The following is a 19216-nucleotide window of genomic DNA, read 5'->3' as shown; positions in this document are numbered from 1 at the left end:
TGCACAGGTCTCTATCAATCTATTTTGAGGGGCAAGAGAAGGGATTTGGGAGCCAAGCAGCTGACGATCAAATAATGGGTCAGTTGCTTGCTAACTGTGAGGTCATGGGCCAATTAATCAACCTCTCTGAACTACACTATTGGGTTATAATAGCACAGATACTTTGCAAAGCTGTTGGGATGACTATATGGAGAAGCACATAATATGGTGTCTAGCCCAGAGTAGGGCACTCAACAGATAGTTTCTTTTCTCTGTATTCCTTTAGTTAATATATTTTTTTAATCTGTAAAATACTACCTGCTTAAGGAATCTTCAGAGCTCTCATCCGCTACAAAAAAGAGAAAAGTAAAACACATTTTAAATCAACAACAGAAAAACATATAATATAGAAAGCATAAGACTGTCATGCTTTGTTATAAAGCATTCCTCTGAGACCATATCTGGAGACTATAATAGAATTAATATCCTATATAAATATTCACATGCATAGAAAAAAGTTAATCTTCCCTGCAGACCTGCTGCTCTTCTCTACTCACCTGACAATTCCAGTTTAAATGCTTGTGCACAGCCTAGAAACCTATGAATCATCTGAGATTTCTCTCTGCCCTCTAACTTTTTACACTCAATAATCACTAAATCCTACTAACTAACCTCTTTTCTGCCTCTGCCTTACATTTCCACTACCCCTGGAAATATAAACATAGTTACTTAATGTGTTACTTATTTACTTAGTATGTTTATATCTCTTTTTTTTTTTTTTTTTGAGATGGAGTTTCACTCTTTTTACCCAGGCTGGAGTGCAATGGCGCGATCTCGGCTCACCGCAACCTCCGCCACCCGGGTTCAAGCAATTCTGCCTCAGCCTCCCGAGTAGCTGGGACTACAGGCGTGTGCCACCATGCCCAGCTAATTTTTTTGTATTTTTAGTAGAGACGGGGTTTCACCATGTTGACCAGGATGGTCTCGATCTCTTGACCTCGTGATCCACCCGCCTCAGCCTCCCAAAGTGCTGGGGTTATAGATGTGAGCCACCATGCCCAGCCATTTATATCTCTTAAACATGGAATCTTAACTGATGGCTTTCACAAAAAAACAACAATATGCACTCTTAATGTTATTTCTTAAATGAAAAAAAAAATTTAAGCAAAACTAATTTTAAAAGTCATAACGTGAAGAGAAAGACCAACATTTTAAAATGAATAAACTGGTCAGGCATGGTGCCTCATGTCTAATCCCAGCACTTTGAGAGGCCAAGGCCAGAGGATCACTTGAGGCCAAGAGTTTGAGACCAGCCTGGCCTAACATAGTGAGACTCTTATCTCTAAAAGAATAAATAATATAAAATGAATAAACTGAGCTTCCTAACTTTATGTATTTCACCATGGATGGTAAAAACCTCATAATGGATGAATACTAATCCAAGGATTAGTGACAAGGAAACTATGGCTTTGACTATTGCAAAAGCTTCCTTTTTTTCCCAATCTCTTTACCTGGTTACCTTCCATCTATCCTGTATACGAGGGGCCAGCAAACTAGAGGCCACAAGCCAAACTCAGCCAGCCATACGGTTTTGTAAATAAAGTTTTATTGAGGCACAGTCATGTTATGCACTTACGTATTATCTATGACTGCTTTCACATTACAATGGCAGAGGGAATAGCTATGACAAAGACTACATGGCCTAAAATATTTTCCATCTGGCACTTTACAGAAAAGCTGTCCATCCCTGCTTTATACCACAGTCAGAATGCCTAATACTCAGGTCTAATCTTGTGACTCCCCTGCTCAAAATTCTCCAATGAATCCCTGCAGCAAACATTGCTGACTCCCTGTCCAATAGCCATTCTTTAATCTTTCTTGCTAGAAAAACACAAGTCTACTTGGATATTTATCATCCCACTACCCTCCCCAGCTCCACATGAGAAATGATTATTCTAAGCTAATCAAAGTAACTACATTTGCTTTCCCAGTGACTGGTTTAAAAATGAGCATGTGATGTAACCCAGTTAATAAAATGTGATAGGAGGCTGGGAATGGTGACTCAAGCCTATAATCCCAGCACTTTGGGAGGCCTAGGCGGGGCGGATGGCTTGAGCTCAGGAGTTTGAGACTAGTCTGGGCAACATGACAAAACCTTGTCTCAATAAAAAATGAGCCAGACGTAGTGGTGTGCACCTGTAGTGTCAGCTACCTGGGAGGCTGAGGTGAGAGGACCACCTGAGCCCGGCAGTCAAGGCTGTAGTGAGCTGTGACTGCGTCACTGTACTCCTTCCTGGGTGACAGAGTGAGACCCTGTCTTGAAAAAAATAAAATAATAAAATGAAATAGGAAGTCCACTGCAAGCTTCTGAGTTTTCTTCCTATTTAAAAGAAATGTGAAGAAAAGCAGCCCTTCTAGCTGTTAGAGCTATTGTTTTGTGAGAACATGATGTTTACAGCTGTTGCTAATTAACCAACCATGAAAGGAGATGTGAACAAAACACTGCCAATGGCACAGCTAAAAGAGGGACAACAAGTGGGATACAACGACATCACTGAACCACCAAAACAACTCCGCTCCGGTTCTTATTACTTTACCACTTCTAGTTAGGTCGCCCATTATTTGCAGCCAAAAGCATTCTAACTGATAAATTTCCCATAGCCTACAGGCTAAGATCTACATTGAACTATTAAAAAACATCTTTCATAAGGTTGCCTTAGCTAGGTATTAACTTATCATTCCCAACCACTTCCATATTATACTTTTTGCACTAGCAAAATTGAACACCCATAAACTCTGTGAAGTTTACTCAAGTGTCTGAGCTTTATATTTGCTATTCCTTCTGCCAAACACGCAATCTTGTCAGATGTTCCTTCTGTTAAGGATCATTCTTCTGACTTTTTACCTGGCAAACTTCTACTCACTCTGCATGCTTAACTTATATCCCATCGTTTTAAACCTTTAATTCTTTACCATAAAAAAAAAAGTGTCTGGCACATATTGAACATAATAAATACATAATAAATGATAAATATAAGCTCTCAGAGGACATCTAGCACACAATAAGCCCTGAATAAAGTAGTAAATAATAAAAATTACAACGATCATGACAAGTGCCTGATTCTATTTTTTAAATGTTTGTATTTTGTGGTTAGCTGTTGTTGATTTGAAAAAAACAAAAAATATCCTGGGCATGGTGGCTCACACCTGTAATCCCAGCATTTTGGGAGGCTGAGGTGGGTGGATCACCTGAGATCAGGAGTTCGAGACCAGCCTGACCAACTTGGTGAAACCCTATCTCTACTAAAAACACAAAATTAGCTGGGCATGGTGGTGTATGCCTATAATTCCAGGTACTTGAGAGGCTGAGGCAGGAAAATCGCTTGAACCTGGGAGGCAGAGGTTGCAGTGAGCTGAGATCACGCCACTGTACTCCAGCCTGGGCAGCAAGAGTGAAACTACGTCTCAAAAAAAGAAAAAAGAAATAAAATGTTTCCATTCTGTAATATTTAAAAAATGCTTAGTACCAAAAAGACACTCGATGGTTATTTGTTAAGTAAACAATTAAAATATTTGTTAAGTAATCAATTAAAATATTTTCATTGAAAAAACACAAATAAAATAGGACCAGCCCTATTCCATTATGAAAACTTTAAAGACCAAAACTATATCTGTTCCATATTCATGTTTCTTGAAACTTGCAAAACCTAACCTATAAACGTTCTTTTCTGCTTTTGTGCATCAACAAAAAAAATAAAATAAAAATAAAAGCCCTTTGATAAATATGTACTAAATTAAAGATGTCCTCATACAGTTCAGATTATACAATGCATTAGGTGTTACATCCAGGTGGCATAGTAGCATTTTTATTATGATGAAACATTTCTGGCTGGGCGCAGTGGTTAATGCCTGTAATACCAACATTTTGGGAGGCCGAGGCAGGCGGATCACCTGAGGTCAGGAGTTTGCGGCCAGCCAGGCTAATGTGGTAAAACCCCATCTCTGCTAAAAATACAAAAATACTAAAACTAACAAAAATTGGCCAGGCCTGGTGGCGGGCACCTGTAATCCCAGATACTCAGGAGGCTGAGGCAGGAGAATCGCTTGAACCTGGGCGGTGGAGGTTGCAGTGAGCCGAGATCATGCCACTGCACTTCAGCCTGGGTGACAAGAGTGAAACTCCATCTCAAAAAAAAAAAAAAAAGGAAAGAAAACATTTCTGCCCAGCACAGTGGCAAACAACTGTAATCCCAGCGCTTTGAGAGGCCGAGGTGGGAGGACTGCCTGAGGTCAGGAGTTCAAGACCAGCCTGGCCAACATAGTGAAACCCCATCTCTGCTAAAAATACAAAAAAAAAATTAGCCAGGCATGGTGGTACACACCTGTAATCCCAGCTAGTCGGGAGCCTGAAGAAGAATTGCTTGAACTGGAAAAGCGAAGGCTGCAGTGAGCCAACATCATGCCACTGCACTCCAGCCTGGGCAACAGAGTGAGACTTTACTTAAAAAAAAAAAAAAAGAAAGAAACATTTCTGTACCTACTTTATTTTTTCCTGTCTTTTTTTAGAGTCTCTCATTGGACATTTTTGCACTTTCATTATAATTCATTGATCCCAGAGTTGGGATATTTGAATATTGATTATGATAATCTTCTGGCTAATGAGAACAGTGTCTTATTCTAACAAAATTACTGTTATCACGACAATTATCCAGCAGAACAGAAGAACACTTCTTGTTCTAACAAAGTAAATATACCTCATTCTATTTCAGCTTATGCTGAATAAAGTCAGTAATAATGAGATTTTGTTGGTATAAGAATATGCAACATGACTTGTACTTCTCAACAAGGAATTGCTTTTCTGACTTCTGTATTCAGTATCTTTAAAAAATAATCTCCTGGCCGGGTGCAGTGGCTCACCCCTATAATCCCAGCACATTGGGAGGACAAGGTGGGTGGATCACAAGGTCAGTAGTTTGACACCAGCCTGACCAACATGGCGAAACCCTGTCTCTACTAAAAATACAAAAATTAGCTGGGCATGGTGGTGTGCGCCTGTAATCCCAGTTACTTGTGAGGCTGAGAAGAATCACTTGAACTGGCGAGGCAGAGGTTGCAGTGAGTAGAGATCGCACCATTGCACTCCAGCCTAGGCAACAGAGTAAGACTCTGTCTCAAAAAAGAATAATAATAATAATCTCCTATTGGTATTGGTGCACACTGGCTAAGTTCTGCAGTTCTTGTTGCCATTTGTTTATGGTACCAGAAAGGTATTGTTGAGTTCTCAGTTTTAAAGATAGTTCATCTTTAGTGACACAAATCACTATGTAATGACCCTTGAACAACACGGGTTTGAACTGCACAAGTCCACCTATATGTGGATTTTCTTCATCTCTGCCACCCCAAGACAGCAAGACCAACTCTCCTCTTCCTCCTACTTCTCGGCCTACTTAACATGACAACCAGGATGAAGACCTCTATGATAATCCACTTCCACTCAATGAGTAGTAAATATATTTTTCTTCTTTATGATTTTCTTAATCATAATTTCTTTCTTGTAGCTTACTTTACTATAATAATACATATACAAAACACATGTTAATTGGCTGTTTACAATATCATAAGGCTTGCAGTCAACAGTAGCCAATTAGCAGTTAAGTTTTGGGGGAGTTGAAAACTAATGCAGATTTTCAACTGCACAGGGGATCACCAGTCCTAGCATGCACACTGCTCAAGGGTTAACTGTAATTAATATTCATTTAATAAACACAAACCATTTATTATAAAAATTAAATAGAAGATCCATTTTTATAACAAGTCCAGTTCATCATGATGTGATTATAAAGAAAACATAAAACATACTAACTTAAAAACCTTTTTTCTTATTTATACAAAAATTTCATACAGGAATTTAGGGATGATAATTAAGTAAATGAATTTTTTCACGAAGTACCATTTGACATCATAAATATCTACAAGTAACTCCTTTTTTTTTTTTTTGAGATGGAGTTTTGCTCTTGTTGTCCAGGCTGGAGTGCAATGACGCAATCTTAGCTCACTGCAGTTTCCGCCTCTCAGGTTCAAGCAATTCTCCTACCTCAGCCTCCTGAGCAGCTGGGATTACAGGCATGTGCCACCACACCCAGCTAATTTTTTGTATTTTTAGTAGAGACGAGGTTTCTCCATGTTGGTCAGGCTGGTCTCAAACTCCCAACTTTAGGTGATCCACCACCTCGGCCTCCCAAAAGTGCTGGGATTACAGGCGTGAGTCACTGCACCTGGCCAATGTAACTTCTTAAATAAGTCTGAATTCTAGATTACTAAGAGAAATTAAGAAAAAATACACATGTACCTTATACACTGATTTTTTTAACTGCTTTTCTGTGATCAACACTCCCTTACTTTTACTATTTTATCCATGATACTATTACCAAGAGTAATTCACTATCAGAAGTCTTACCTGAATCACTATTTTGAGAAGAATTTTTAGGTATCCTTTCTTCTTTGCATTCTGAAATTAGGTGGTGACTGCTATATACAGAAAAAAGTAATAAATAAAATTATTTTAATACTGATACAAAAAATACTTACCAAATATCTCAAATTCTTAAAAGTATTTCAGCCAGTATCAGAGCTAATAGCAGAACTTTATCCCATATACTTCAAATATATAAGCTCTACAAAATTTCTTGTTAAGCTTTAAATTAAATATGAAAAAGAGTAGGCCGGGCGCAGTGGCTCAAGCCTGTAATCCCAGCACTTTGGGAGGCCGAGGCGGGTGGATCACGAGGTCAAGAGATCGAGACCATCCTGGTCGATATGGTGAAACCGTGTCTCTACTAATACAAAAAAATTAGCTGGGTATGGTGGCGCATGCCTGTAATCCCAGCTACTCAGGAGGCTGAGGCAGGAGAATTGCCTGAACCCAGGAGGCTGAGGCAGGAGAATTGCCTGAACCCAGGAGGCAGAGGTTGCGGTGAGCCGAGATCGCGCCATTGCACTCCAGCCTGGGTAACAAGAGCGAAACTCCGTCTCAAAAAAAAAAAAAAAGAAAAAGAGTAATGAGAAACAATTATGAAGTGAAGGCTGTGTAGCTGAGCAAATTAATTAGACTTAGCTTGACATAATGGAAAGTGTCCTGAACCCAGAAGTCATCCTAGCTCTGTAACCAATAGCTGTTGGTTCTTGGACAAGATGCTTCTCTTAGGCTCAACATCTTTTTCTGAAAATTAAGGATTTTACTGCCTTATTTCACCAGGGTTATAAAGATTTAACAAGATATCATTTTTTAAATGCTCAGAGAAATAGTAAAGAAATGGAATAATTTGTTCCTGAATTTTATTGCTAAAACTATTTTGGAGTCCCAAATAAAACCCATTAAGTGTTTCCCCAAAAGTTCTAATACTCAAATGTTGCCATTTTCAGAAAATGTTACTAAGTCCTAATTTTGGCTATTAGTTATTCTATTCTTTGTGGTTTCCAATCTCAGCGAATTTCATAATTTATAACTGAATTCACTTTTAAATATAGCATCTCATTAAATTAGATAACCTAATTGTCCCCTATTACTGAACTAATTGATCACGGCAAGGGGAGAAAACTAACAGATGTCAAAACCTGGCTTAGATGACGACTATTCCTTCTCTACCTCCTCAAACTCTGAACCAGCAGATCTTTGTTAGAATGATGCTTAATTTTCATGTTCATCATTCCAACTGATGTGGAAAACAAACTCTACTTTTATTTAGAGACAGGCCGTCATTCTATCACCCAGGCTGGAGTGCAGTGGCACTGTCATAGTCCGCTGTAGCCTGAAACTCCTGGGCTCAAGCAATCCTCCTGACTCAGCCCCCTGAGTAGCTAGGACTACAGGAGCACGCCATCACACCTGGCTCATTTTTATTATTTTGTTGTCTGTTAAGGTCTTGCTATGTTGCTCAGGCTGGTCTCAAACTCCTGACCTCAAGCAATTCTCCTGCCTTGGCCTCCCAAAGTGCTGGAATTACAGACATGAGCCACTGCACCAGGCCCCTACTTTTAAGTTCCATGAAGGAGATGCGAATTGACATTTTCTCATTTCTGCGATACCTACTAACAACATATTTACACATAACATCCCACGTGTTAGCTCCATTCTCATTTCATAGGTCACCTTATACATGAATATTTTTGTCATGAAAATCACAATTTCAATACTGAGTGCCACCCTTTTGCTTTAACTCACACTGTTAGCCAATAGTAAAATGGCCTTCCAGGGACTGTGCAAAATATGGAACACTTCAAGAATGTGTGTGTCATCCTTATACAGGGGCCATGCTGATCTTCTCTGTATTGTTCCAATTTTAATACACGTGCTGCTGAAGCAAGCGCAAAGCCCTACTTTTATACGTGGATACTGATGAGTCATGGAAAAGGCTTAGCTCTGTTCAATCCAACTAACCTACTTTAGGCTCGGAGAATTCTGTTGAATGGCTTCCTTGTGAGGTACAATTGTAAAATATTTTTAAAATTTAAGGTAGAGATACAAGTAGCTTGGGAGATTTTCATTATGAAAAACAGATCACTTGAGGGGCCAACCACAAGTTGGTACCCACTACTCTAGGGAAGGGCAATATAGAACCTTTCATTGCCTAAGAAAAGGTGCTACATTGAATATAAAAGGGCTTTGGAGTACAGACCTGGTAGCAAAGAATAAAGGAAACTCTGTTCTCTTCCTGAAACATTATTTGAACCTCTCTGACAGAACAATCCCAACTAATATTTGCTAAAGAAAAGACAAACAAAAGCCTCAATGGCTAACTTACCATGAAAGTCAAGACTTAGATATGGTCTCCACATTAAGGGTTTGAGTGTGGAGGGAAGGGTCAATCTGTGTGTGGCTAAAGCTAGGAGGCCAGCTGCCAGAGCAGGGTGCTAGTGCTTTGAGAACAATGGCTGAGCCTATAAACACATGTATATGAACTTAAAAAAAAGTCCTAACTTCGAAGTCTACATATGAATCACCATGAAGACTGAGGGATCTCAATCAGTAAGAGCATCCTGGTAGCAAAGGTCAATCATTTCCAGACTGCAGGACCAGTTTCAATGGCAACAATGCAGCCATAGAATCACTGGTAACAAAAAAATGATTAGAATGTCCTTTTTCCCCCTCCTTCTGACTTATAAAAGAGGACTGTCTTCCTTGGACTTAAAGGAACCCCTTCAGTTCTTGAAAAATTTAAGGTGGAGGGCATAGCAGATGGCCCCCAGGGGACAGTTCAAGACTTTCTGCTAAACTGGACATTTCAAGACTCAAATAACCAATTAGAAAAATTAAACATGTGATACTATTTTTATCCCATGCATAGGGGTTATAATTGGAATGAAATTAACAATATTGGGGTCCCTATGGAGTAAGTTCATAAAATCCTGAGATAAAAAATCCTACACCCAGTTGGACACAGTGGCTCATGCCTGTAATTCCAGCACTTTGGAAAGCCAAGGCAGGCAAATTGCTTGAGCCTAGGAGTTCAAGACCAACCTAAGCAACATGGCAAAACCCTATCTCTACAAAAAATACATAAAATTAGCCAGGCATGGTGGTATGTGCCTGTAGTCTCAGCTACTTGGGAGGCTGAGGTGGAAGAATCTCCTTAGCCCAGGGGTTGAGGCTGTGGTAAGCTCTGATCATGCCACGCACTCCAGGCTGGGTGACAGAGTAAGAACCCATCTCAGAAACAAAACAAAACAAAAAGAATCCTACACCCATTGCTGCTTCTAACTAGTCTAGCCTTTTGCTTGATTTCTGGCTGATGAAGCAGACTAATTTACTGCCATTCCAAAATTACCTGAACCAAACTATGAAACCTCAACTGATATATAAGATGCAATCATTATAACTATTTTAAACCTCTATTTAGTGTTAACTAGCCTTTCATTGTAAACATTTACATACCAAACCACTAACAACAGCATATTTTTCTGTAGTCCATCCCTAGACATATTAAGAAAAAACATCAAAACTCTGCAGAATAAAAAGGCTGACTACACTTGATGATTCATAAAATAGAGCAGGCATGAAGGGTGCTCTAAAATAAGAGAGATATGGCCAGGCACAGTGGCTCATGCCTATAATCCTAGCACTTTAGGAGGCCGAGGCAGGCGGATCACTTGAGGTCAGGAGTTCAAGACCAGCCTGGCCAACACGGTGAAACCCCATCTCTACTAAAAATACAAAAATTAGCAGGAAATCGCTTGAATGCGGGAGGCAGAGGTTGCAGTGAGTCAGTCGTGCCACTGCACTCCAGCCTGGGCAACCGAGCAAGACTTCATCTCAAAAAATAAATAAATAAAAATAAAATAAAATAAAAGAGATAATTTCACCCTTAGAAACTTTGATAAAGTTATATATACAGATAATTTGATATACTTTATCAATTTAGTATCTTGCCTGTCTGTGTAGAATCAACTATTTACGTCTACTAATAGACACAGGCATCTTGGGTGCTCAAGTGTTCATCTTTGTAAATTATCACCAAGGCTAAAAGGAAAGGACAAAAAAGAGGCCTCTTGTCTTACTGGGGTATTATAGAGTAGAAGTCTTTTGATGGGCAAAAACCTATGCTGAGTTTACTTATCTAAAGTAGACAAAGATTTAAATAAAGAATTCTCCATTTCTTCTCTAGTCTGATACAACATATTACAATTCAAAGTCAGCTAGGGGACAGATAAAAGCTATCTGCAGGCTTAAAACAGTATCAATAATAATGGTGGCCAGGTGCAGCAGCTCATGCCTATAATCCCAGCACTTTGGGAGGCCAAGGTAGGTGGATCACTAGATCCCAGGAGTTCAGGCCAGCCTGGGTAACATGGCAAAATCCCATCTCTACAAAAAATACGAAAATTAGCTGGATATGATGGCATGTGCCTATAGTCCCAGCTACTCGAAAGGCTGAGAAAGGAGGACTTCGTGAGCCCAAGAGGCAGAGGCTGCAGTGAGCCAAGATCGCGCCACTGCACCCCAGCCTGGGCGACAGGGACCCTGTCTCAAAAATAATAATAATGCCAATAAGTGTGGGCTAGGCAATGAAGTAAATGCTATATAATCTTACTTAAATACAACCACCTTGAAGGATATATTCAGTATCCTCCTTTTCATATCAGAGAATATATATGGATATAAGTAAGGTCCCCAAATTTACACACTTAACAAGTGGGAAAGCAAGGAAATATATCCAGTCTTGTGTGATTTTTAAAGCTTCTTTTCTTTTTATCACCCATCTATGACTTGTCCTCAATAAAGGAAAAGCTTATCCAATTAAAGCTGTTTTTCTTCCCTTTGTCTACACCAACTAAAAATAAAAACATCAAAATATACTAGAAATAGAAAAGGAAAAAAATAATGAAACTATAATATCTGGTAACAGCAATTAATAATCACTTAGGGATAACTTAACATTGGTATTCTTCAAAGAAAGCAACTTAAAGCAAAGAGGCACCCAAAAGACAAAATGATTTCAAACTCCTATTCACGTTTAATACAGCATTTCTAAAGGAAAAGTACAAAGCAGAGGTTAGAACACCACCATAAAAGGGTTAAGAAGTTCAATACTGAGTTAAAGAGTAAATTAAAAGTTAAAAGTCCATATTTTATAAAACTAAAAAAACTGATAAGAAACCTCTTTAGCTAACAGATCACATGACCAAAAACATGAGTTTACAAATAACAAACATCAGTCAATATTATAAGATGAATCCTACCATACAATCTTCTTTTATATTGCTCAATCCAAGCAAACTGCTTTTCTACCTGATTTGTGTTGCTGTTCGTCACTGTATTCCCATAATTGTGTTAACCTTATTAATTTAATATTTCTAACTTGAGAAACAACAACAGAATCACTGTTGCCCCTCTAGAACAACAGGCAGGTTTAAAAAACTCTAACATGCAACACGCAGGTTTAAAAAACCTCTAACATGCAATATGCAGGTTTAAAAAAAAACAAAAAAAAACCAACGACTGTACCTTTCCAATTTATCCACTCCATTTGCATTTGCTTTTTTCTTTATTAAAAATTCCACCATTTGCTGCTTTTTTCCACTTACTGCAAGTAAAAGTGGCGTGACGTCATCCTGTAAGACAGCAAAACAATTTAAAATGCACAAAATTACATATTTCTCAGCTGAACTGAAAACCTTATGTCAGATCCTATGAACTGAACCATAGAAAACAAATAAGGCCAGGCGCGGTGGCTCATGCCTGTAATCCCAGCACTTTGGGAGGCTGAGGCAGGTGGATCATGAGGTCAGGAGATCGAGACTATCCTGGCTAACATAGTGAAACCCCGTCTCTACTAAAAATACAAAAAATTAGCCAGGTGTGGTGGCACACGCCTGTAGTCCCAGCTACTCGGGAGGCTGAGGCAGGAGAATCACTTTAACCCGGGAGGCGGAGGTTGCGGTGAGCCAAGATTCCACTACTGCACTCCAGCCTAGGCAACAGAGAGAGACTCTGCCTCAGAAAAAAAAAAAATTGCCTTTAACAAGTTGTGTTTTCACAAATATTTATAATAAATGCATAAAAGGTGTACTGCCCAATGTTTCTTTAACAGTATCAACATTTAAAGTAAAATCTTAGGCAATTAAGTTATTTTAAAATACTTTTCTTCAGGAAATGCTTGAGCTTCCAAATATGGAAAACTAACCCTTACATATGTCACTGTTGAAACAAATGCATTTCAAATACTGTAAAAATAAAGCTGGTTGATTTATACCTTGTTTCTTGCTTCGATATTTGCATCATGCAAAAGCAGCTTTGTTGCTACTGACATATCATCATTATAGACCGCATAGTGCAGAGCAGTGTTGCCATGGACATCGGCAAGATTTGGATCAGCCCCATGTTCTAGCAGAATAGTTGCACATTCCTCTTCCTGGCATTGGACAGCCTGCCAGTATTAGACCAAGAAATAGATCGTAAATTCTAGGAATGCAAAATAAACATTCCACAGGTTTCACTAGTTAGTTATATTTTAATGAGATAAATTCATTTTCATTCTATATATTTAAATCAAATTCATCTCATGCTGAAAGAGCTGGCTACTATATACCTTCATCAGAGCTGTCCTGTTTTCATTGTCACAGACATTGAGCTGGCATTTTCTGTCCACCAGGAGAGTTACTACTTCTGGATGACCACTTGCACAGGCCAAATGCAGAGCTGTCCTATGAGAGTGACAGGACTTTTTATAAACTGTAGTGCACTGTCTCAAAACATACAATGATTCACAAAATTGTAAACATTAAATAGCATGTTGATACAGTTTGGCTGTGTCCCCACCCAAATCTCATCTTGAATTATAGTTCCCATGATCCCTACGTGTGGTGAGAGGGACTCCGTGGGAGGTAAGCGAATCATGGTGGTGGTTCCCCCATGCTGCTGCTCTTGTGATAGTGAGTGAGTTCTCACGAGATCTGATGGTTTTTTAAAGGGGCCCCTTTTGGTTGGCACTTCTCCTTGCTGCCACCATGTTAAGGACATGCTTGCTTCTCCTTCTGCCATGATTGTAAGTTTCCTCAGGCCTCCCCAGCCATGCTGAACTGAGTTAATTAAACCTCTTTCCTGTAGAAATTACCCATATATTAACAGGTATGTCTTTATTAGCAGCATGAGAACTGACTAATACACATGCTATTCCTCTGCCTTCAAAATAAGTATTTAATTTTCTTCTAAAAGAAGTACTATATTTATTAGCTCTAACTACTCACCACATTAATGAAAGAGAAACCTATTAGAATAGAAGAGGCTTGGCCTTTGGATTCACTTCAACTTGGGAGCTGAATCCTACTTTAAGCTCTGTCATTTATGGCTAGTAAGTGCCTCAGTTTCCTCATCAATAAAATGAGGATCAAAACAGTAGCTACCTCATTAGACACCACTGAGATGCTTAAATGAGAATCTATGCAAAATGTTTAGAACAGCTCCTAGCACAAATAACAGCTCAATAATTGTTAGATATAATTACTATTACTACTATTTAACAAAGATGTTTTAATTAAATAAAATGACAAAAATTATACCTAGTTGGCAGTATGTTTTAAAGATCAGAGATAAGGCCAGGCATGGTGGCTCATGCCTGAATCCCAGCACTTTGAGAGCCTGAGGTGGAATGACTGCTTGAGTTCAAGAGTTTGAGACCAGCCTGGGCAACATATTAAGACTCCATCTCCACAAAAAATTTAAAAATTAGCCAGGCATGGTGGCGCACTCCTGTGGTCCCAGCTACTTGGGAGGCTAAGGCCAAAGAATTGCTTGAGCCCAGGAGGATAAGGCTGCAGTGAGCTGTGATCGTGCCACTGTATTCTAGCCTGGGAAAGAGAGAAAGAAACTGTCTATCAAAAAAAAAAAAAAAATTAGAGATAACACCGTATTTCAGTGATTCTAAGATGCTCATTTTCTCACATTTTAACATCCCTGACATTGGAATGCCACTTGTGATTTATGATTTATTACAACTATAATTGGGAGCATTTTTAAAATTCAAAAATAAATTTTTAAACAAAGTAATTATTAATGTGTTTTCAAAAACTTTAAGCCAAAGGAAACTCAGGATTCAAATGAAGAGGTTGGCTCATTTTATTCAATATTTAGATTTATAGAATATATCAGATATTTCCAATGACTAATATCAGTATTTAAGACATAAATTTTCCAAAAAGGAGTTAAAGGTTATCTCTTATAATTTTCTACCTTCAAAAACACTTATGTTTAAAAGGAGGGGTTTGGCGTGGTGGGTCACACCTGTAATCCCAGCACTTTGGGAGGCCCAGGCTGGCAGATCACTTGAGGTCAGGAGTTCAACACCAGCCTGGCCAATACGGTGAAACCTCATCTCTACTAAAAATACAAAAATTAGCCGGGCATGGTGGCTCAGGCCTGTAATCCCAGCTACTCAGGGGCTGAGGGAGGAGAATCTCTGAACCTGGGAAGCAGAGTTGCAGTGAGTCAAGATAACACCACTGCACTCCAGCCTGGGTGGCAGAGCAAGACTCCATCTCAAAAAAATAAATAAGAGGAGGGAGGAAAAGCTTCAATTGAGATTGTTCTAACAGTCTAATTTTAAATCTCTCAACTTGCTCAGGCTGGACAGGTATGTAAACATGAAGTTTTTGAGGTTGAAAAGGTCTTGAGAGATAGTAGACTATGTTGCTGGGCGTGGTGGCTCATGCCTGTAATCTCAGCACTTTGGGAGGCCGAGGCGGTCAGATCACTTGAGGTCTGGAGTTTGAGACCAGCCTGGCCAACATGGTAGAACCCCATCCCTACTAAAAATACAAAAATTAGCTGGGCATGGTGGCACATGCCTATAATCCCAGCTACTGGGGAGCTGAGGCAGGAGAATTGCTTGAACCCAGGAGGTGGAGGTTGTAGTGGGCCAAGATCACACCATTGCACTCCAGCCTGGGCAAAGAAGGGACTTCATTACAAAAAAAAAAAGCGACCGACTATGTCTGCTACAGAACAGATATTCAGGTTATGTTTGATGAATAAATGGATTGAAAGAATGGAAAAATCGTTAGGGAGCTCAATATTGTCAAATAAAACTCCTATAAAGTAGAGCAATTCTTGGCCAGGAATGGTGGCTCACGCCTGTGATCCAAGCACTTTGGAGGCCAAGGCGGGCGGATCACCTGAGGTCAGGAGTTCAAGACCAGCCTGATCAACATGGTGAAACCCCATCTTTATAAAAAAGAAAAAAATATTTAAAAATGAATAAATAAAGTAGAGCAATTCTTTTATTCTTTTGCAATAATATTTATCTTTTTTTTTTTTTCTGAGATAGAGTCTCACTCTGTCGCCCAGGGTAGATTGCAGTGGTGCAATCTCGGCTCACTGTAGCCTCCCCCTCCCAGGTTCACACTATTCTACTGCCTCAGTCTCCCAAGTAGCTGGAACTACAGGTGTGCACCACCATGCCTGGCTAATTTTTGTATTTTTAGTACAGACAGGATTTCAGGATGTTGGCCAGACTGGTCTCGAACTCCTGGACTCAAGTGATCCACCTTCCTCAGCCCCTACAAAGTGCTCAGACTACAGACATGAGCTACCACATCCAGCCTAATTATCATTTATATTGGGTATTTTTATTGTCATAAGGACACAATTAAAATAATTGTACTTGTTTGAATACAATAAATCTATAATAAAAACGTATATGATAAAATGTATACACAAAATCTATAAATACAGATAAAAAGATTCCCTCTACTTTCTTTTTCTTTATTTTGTTTTTTATCTTCTTACTTTTTGGTGTGCGAACAAAAATCTGCTTTACCTTTAATTTTAATTTTTATTTTTTAATAGAGACAGGGTCTTGCTGTGTTGCCCAGTGTAGTTTCAAAATCCTGGGCTCAAGCAATTCTCCTGCCTCGGCCTCCCAAAATGCTGGGATTACAGTCGTGAGCCACCGTGCCCAGCCAAGATTCCCTTTACTTCTGAAAAGGATAAAAGTTGTTTATTTGGATAGCAATCCACGAAAGTTAAGAAACAGAGAAAGAGAGAGAGAAAGAAAGAAGAAATTATTTTTATCTGTGTGAGATTCATATTCCTGCTCTTCCCAAGGATTATTTCATTAACAATAAACTTTCACTAGAACTTTTATATATATTCATTGCAGAAATCATAGAAAAGAAAAAGGGAAAAGTTTGACTTACTATACAAATGCCCAGAAATAACAAATTTTACCATGTTTCATATATATTTTCAGCTAACACAAGACCACAGTCTGTTTGCATGTGGAATCAAACTGATTTTTTTCTCACTTGAGATACCAAAGTATATCCTCATATGCCAACATACTTCTATATCTATTGTCACTTCTTTTTTTTTGAGACATTGCTTCACTCTGTCTCTGAGTTGCCCAGTCCTGGCTCACTGCAACCTCTGCCTCTCGGGTTCAAGCGATTCTCCTGCCTCAGCATCCCGAGTAGCGGGGATTACAGGTCCTGCCACCATGCCTGACTAATTTTTATATTTTTAGTAGAGATGGGGTTTCACCATGTTGGCCAAGCTCATCTCGAACTTCTGACCTCAGGATATCTGCCCACCTCGACCTCCCAGTGCTGGGATTACAGGCGTGAGACACCATACAAGGCCACTATTGCCACTTTCAATGGTCATATATTATCATACACTGACATTTATTTATAAAATCCATTCTATGGGTTCTTCTTAATACATTGCTTAAGCAATGTTGAAAAAAATTACATGTATAACTACTCCCTAAAGGCATTTTATTTTTCTTTTTGAAAAATAAGGTCTTGCTATGTTGTCACTAACATAGCTCACTGCAGCCTAGAACTCCTGGGCTCAAGTGATGCTCCTGCCTCAGCCTTCTAAGTAGCTGGGGCTATTAGAGATGGGGAGGCTCGCTATAACGCCCAGGCTGTCCTCGAACTCCTGGCCTCAAGCGATCCTCCCACCTTAGCCTCCCAAAGTGCTGTGATTACAGGTGCGAGCCACCGTGCCTGAAGGATAATAGATTTTATAGAAATAATTTTGAGCCGGGCGCAGTGGCTCACGCCTGTAATCCCAGCACTTTGGGAGGCCGAGGTGGGTGGATCACGAGGTCAAGAGATCGAGACCATCCTGGTCAACATGGTGAAACCCCGTCTCTACTAAAAATACAAAAAATTAGCTGGGCATGGTGGCACGTGCCTGTAATCCCAGCTACTCAGGAGGCTGAGGCAGGAGAATTGCCTGAACCCAGGAGGCAGAGGTTGCGGTGAGCCGAGATCGCGCCATTGCACTCCAGCCTGGGTAACAAGAGCGAAACTCCGTCTCAAAAAAAAAAAAAAGAAAAAAAGAAATAATTTTGAACCAAGAAGTTGCTATATTACGGGAACTACTTATCTCATTATGCACCTTTCCATAAAGTATATGACACTGTCTTAAATGTGTAGTTTCAAAATAAAACGCTGTACGTGCTTTTGTTCATTAATTCACTTTAAAATTGTCAATGAAGTCCTCTCTAAGGGGAATTAGGGGGTATCGGAAACCAGCTAGAGTTGTATTTTTGTTTTGCTGCTCAGAAACGCGGCCTGAGCGCTGGAGCCCTGCAAGGCGTCCCCCTCCCAGGGGCTGCGGAGCCCGCGTGAATCTGACCCAGGCCCCAGGTGCCGGAACGGGGAGGGTCCCACAGACTGCCCTCCTCTTCCTGCCCGCCTGCTCCCGCGGAACCCACGCCGGGCTTGCGGTTCCTATTACCTGTTCATCTTGTCTCTATCGTTCAAGCCATTCTTCCTGAGCAGAAGAATCTGCTGCACTTTCGCCACATTACCCGCGCTGGCAGCTTTGTGTATTTTGCCGAGATCTCGGTCTCGGACGTAGTACCTGGGCTGCAAGTAGGCGCCGTCCCCGGGCTCGCCCCCGCCGCCCGAGTTGCTCCTCCGCCGCCGCGCGAAGGAACCCAAGGGCGACTCGCCCTTCTTACTAAAAATCCTCTTCATGGTCCAGGCGACCGGGCTTCAGAGACACCTCATCTCTCTCTCGGCTCTTAACGCCCAACATACCAAGTCAGTCCCTGCTAGCCGCAGATTCCATACGGAAACTCCGCGGTTTCCAATCTCTCCCTCCGGGTTATCAAGCTAGCGGTGCCGCTAGACACAAGTGCGCGTGCGCCCTTCGGCAGGGTCCCTGCGCGTGCGCAGGAAGGCCCGGTAGCCCAGAGTGCTCCGTGCGCATGTGCAAGGCCCAGTCCTCGCAAATCTCGGTGACTGTTTGGGATTAGTCCCGCGTTCCTGTCAAACAAATGTCGGTGGGAGTTTGGCTGCGCGTTCAGAACATTTGCAAAAAGAAGCCTCGCGCCTGTGGGGAAGCAGCCTTTACGCATGAATGGGACTGGAGTAGCGTGGAGTTTTAAGATGCTGAAAGTACCTCGTCTCCGAGAAAACTCCCCTAAGAAACTCTCTCAATCTCCGTATCTCTCAGTTTATTCCCTTTCCACGTCCCTTTGGGTCCCAGCCGGTCTCCATCAGAACTTAACAGATGCAACAACAGAAGGCACAGGATTTCGGAGATCGTGGCAGTATGTGTCAAGTGTAAACTTACGAGGAGAAACCAATGCACATTCTCCAGAAGAAATGAAAAAACATTTTTGCGTGCCTCCTTCTCCCACCCCCTGCCTTTGGCCCAAACTTACGTTTTATTTTTTGCTTTTAATTTTCCAAGATTACATCTTTTTTTTTTTCCAGTCTCGCTCTG

At 40.4% G+C, this 19216-nt stretch overlaps 1 protein-coding gene and 1 non-coding gene across 17 annotated transcripts in view; both read right to left on the bottom strand.

Annotated features, from left to right (window-relative positions):
- Positions 1 to 18623, bottom strand: part of ANKRD26 (ankyrin repeat domain containing 26) — a 102595-nt gene extending 83972 nt beyond the window's left edge. For all 16 annotated transcript variants that reach the window (XR_010339541.1, XR_010339543.1, XR_010339544.1 and 13 more), the window contains exons 1-6: positions 18221 to 18623; positions 13065 to 13179; positions 12729 to 12902; positions 11981 to 12087; positions 6437 to 6507; positions 298 to 328 (exon numbers count right to left, since the gene is read on the bottom strand). Coding sequence is in view for 11 of the 16 variants with exons in the window: in XM_064368577.1 (XP_064224647.1) it covers positions 298 to 328; positions 6437 to 6507; positions 11981 to 12087; positions 12729 to 12902; positions 13065 to 13179; positions 18221 to 18462 (740 nt within the window). In the remaining 5 variants the exon portion in view is untranslated. The remainder of the gene's footprint in view (positions 1 to 297; positions 329 to 6436; positions 6508 to 11980; positions 12088 to 12728; positions 12903 to 13064; positions 13180 to 18220) is intronic.
- LOC135271414 (U6 spliceosomal RNA) lies at positions 8240 to 8346 on the bottom strand. Its single transcript, XR_010339559.1, has one exon. It is a non-coding gene; the product is annotated as a U6 spliceosomal RNA (small nuclear RNA).
- Positions 18624 to 19216: the final 593 nt, after the last annotated feature.

The sequence above is a fragment of the Aotus nancymaae genome, unplaced genomic scaffold, assembly GCF_030222135.1.
Source record: "Aotus nancymaae isolate 86718 unplaced genomic scaffold, 86718_ANA_hifiasm-v0.15.2.pri h1tg000077l, whole genome shotgun sequence".
Lineage (NCBI taxonomy): Eukaryota > Metazoa > Chordata > Mammalia > Primates > Aotidae > Aotus > Aotus nancymaae.
The sequence above is the reverse complement of the archived record's forward strand: the minus strand, read 5'-3'. Positions and strand labels throughout refer to the sequence as shown.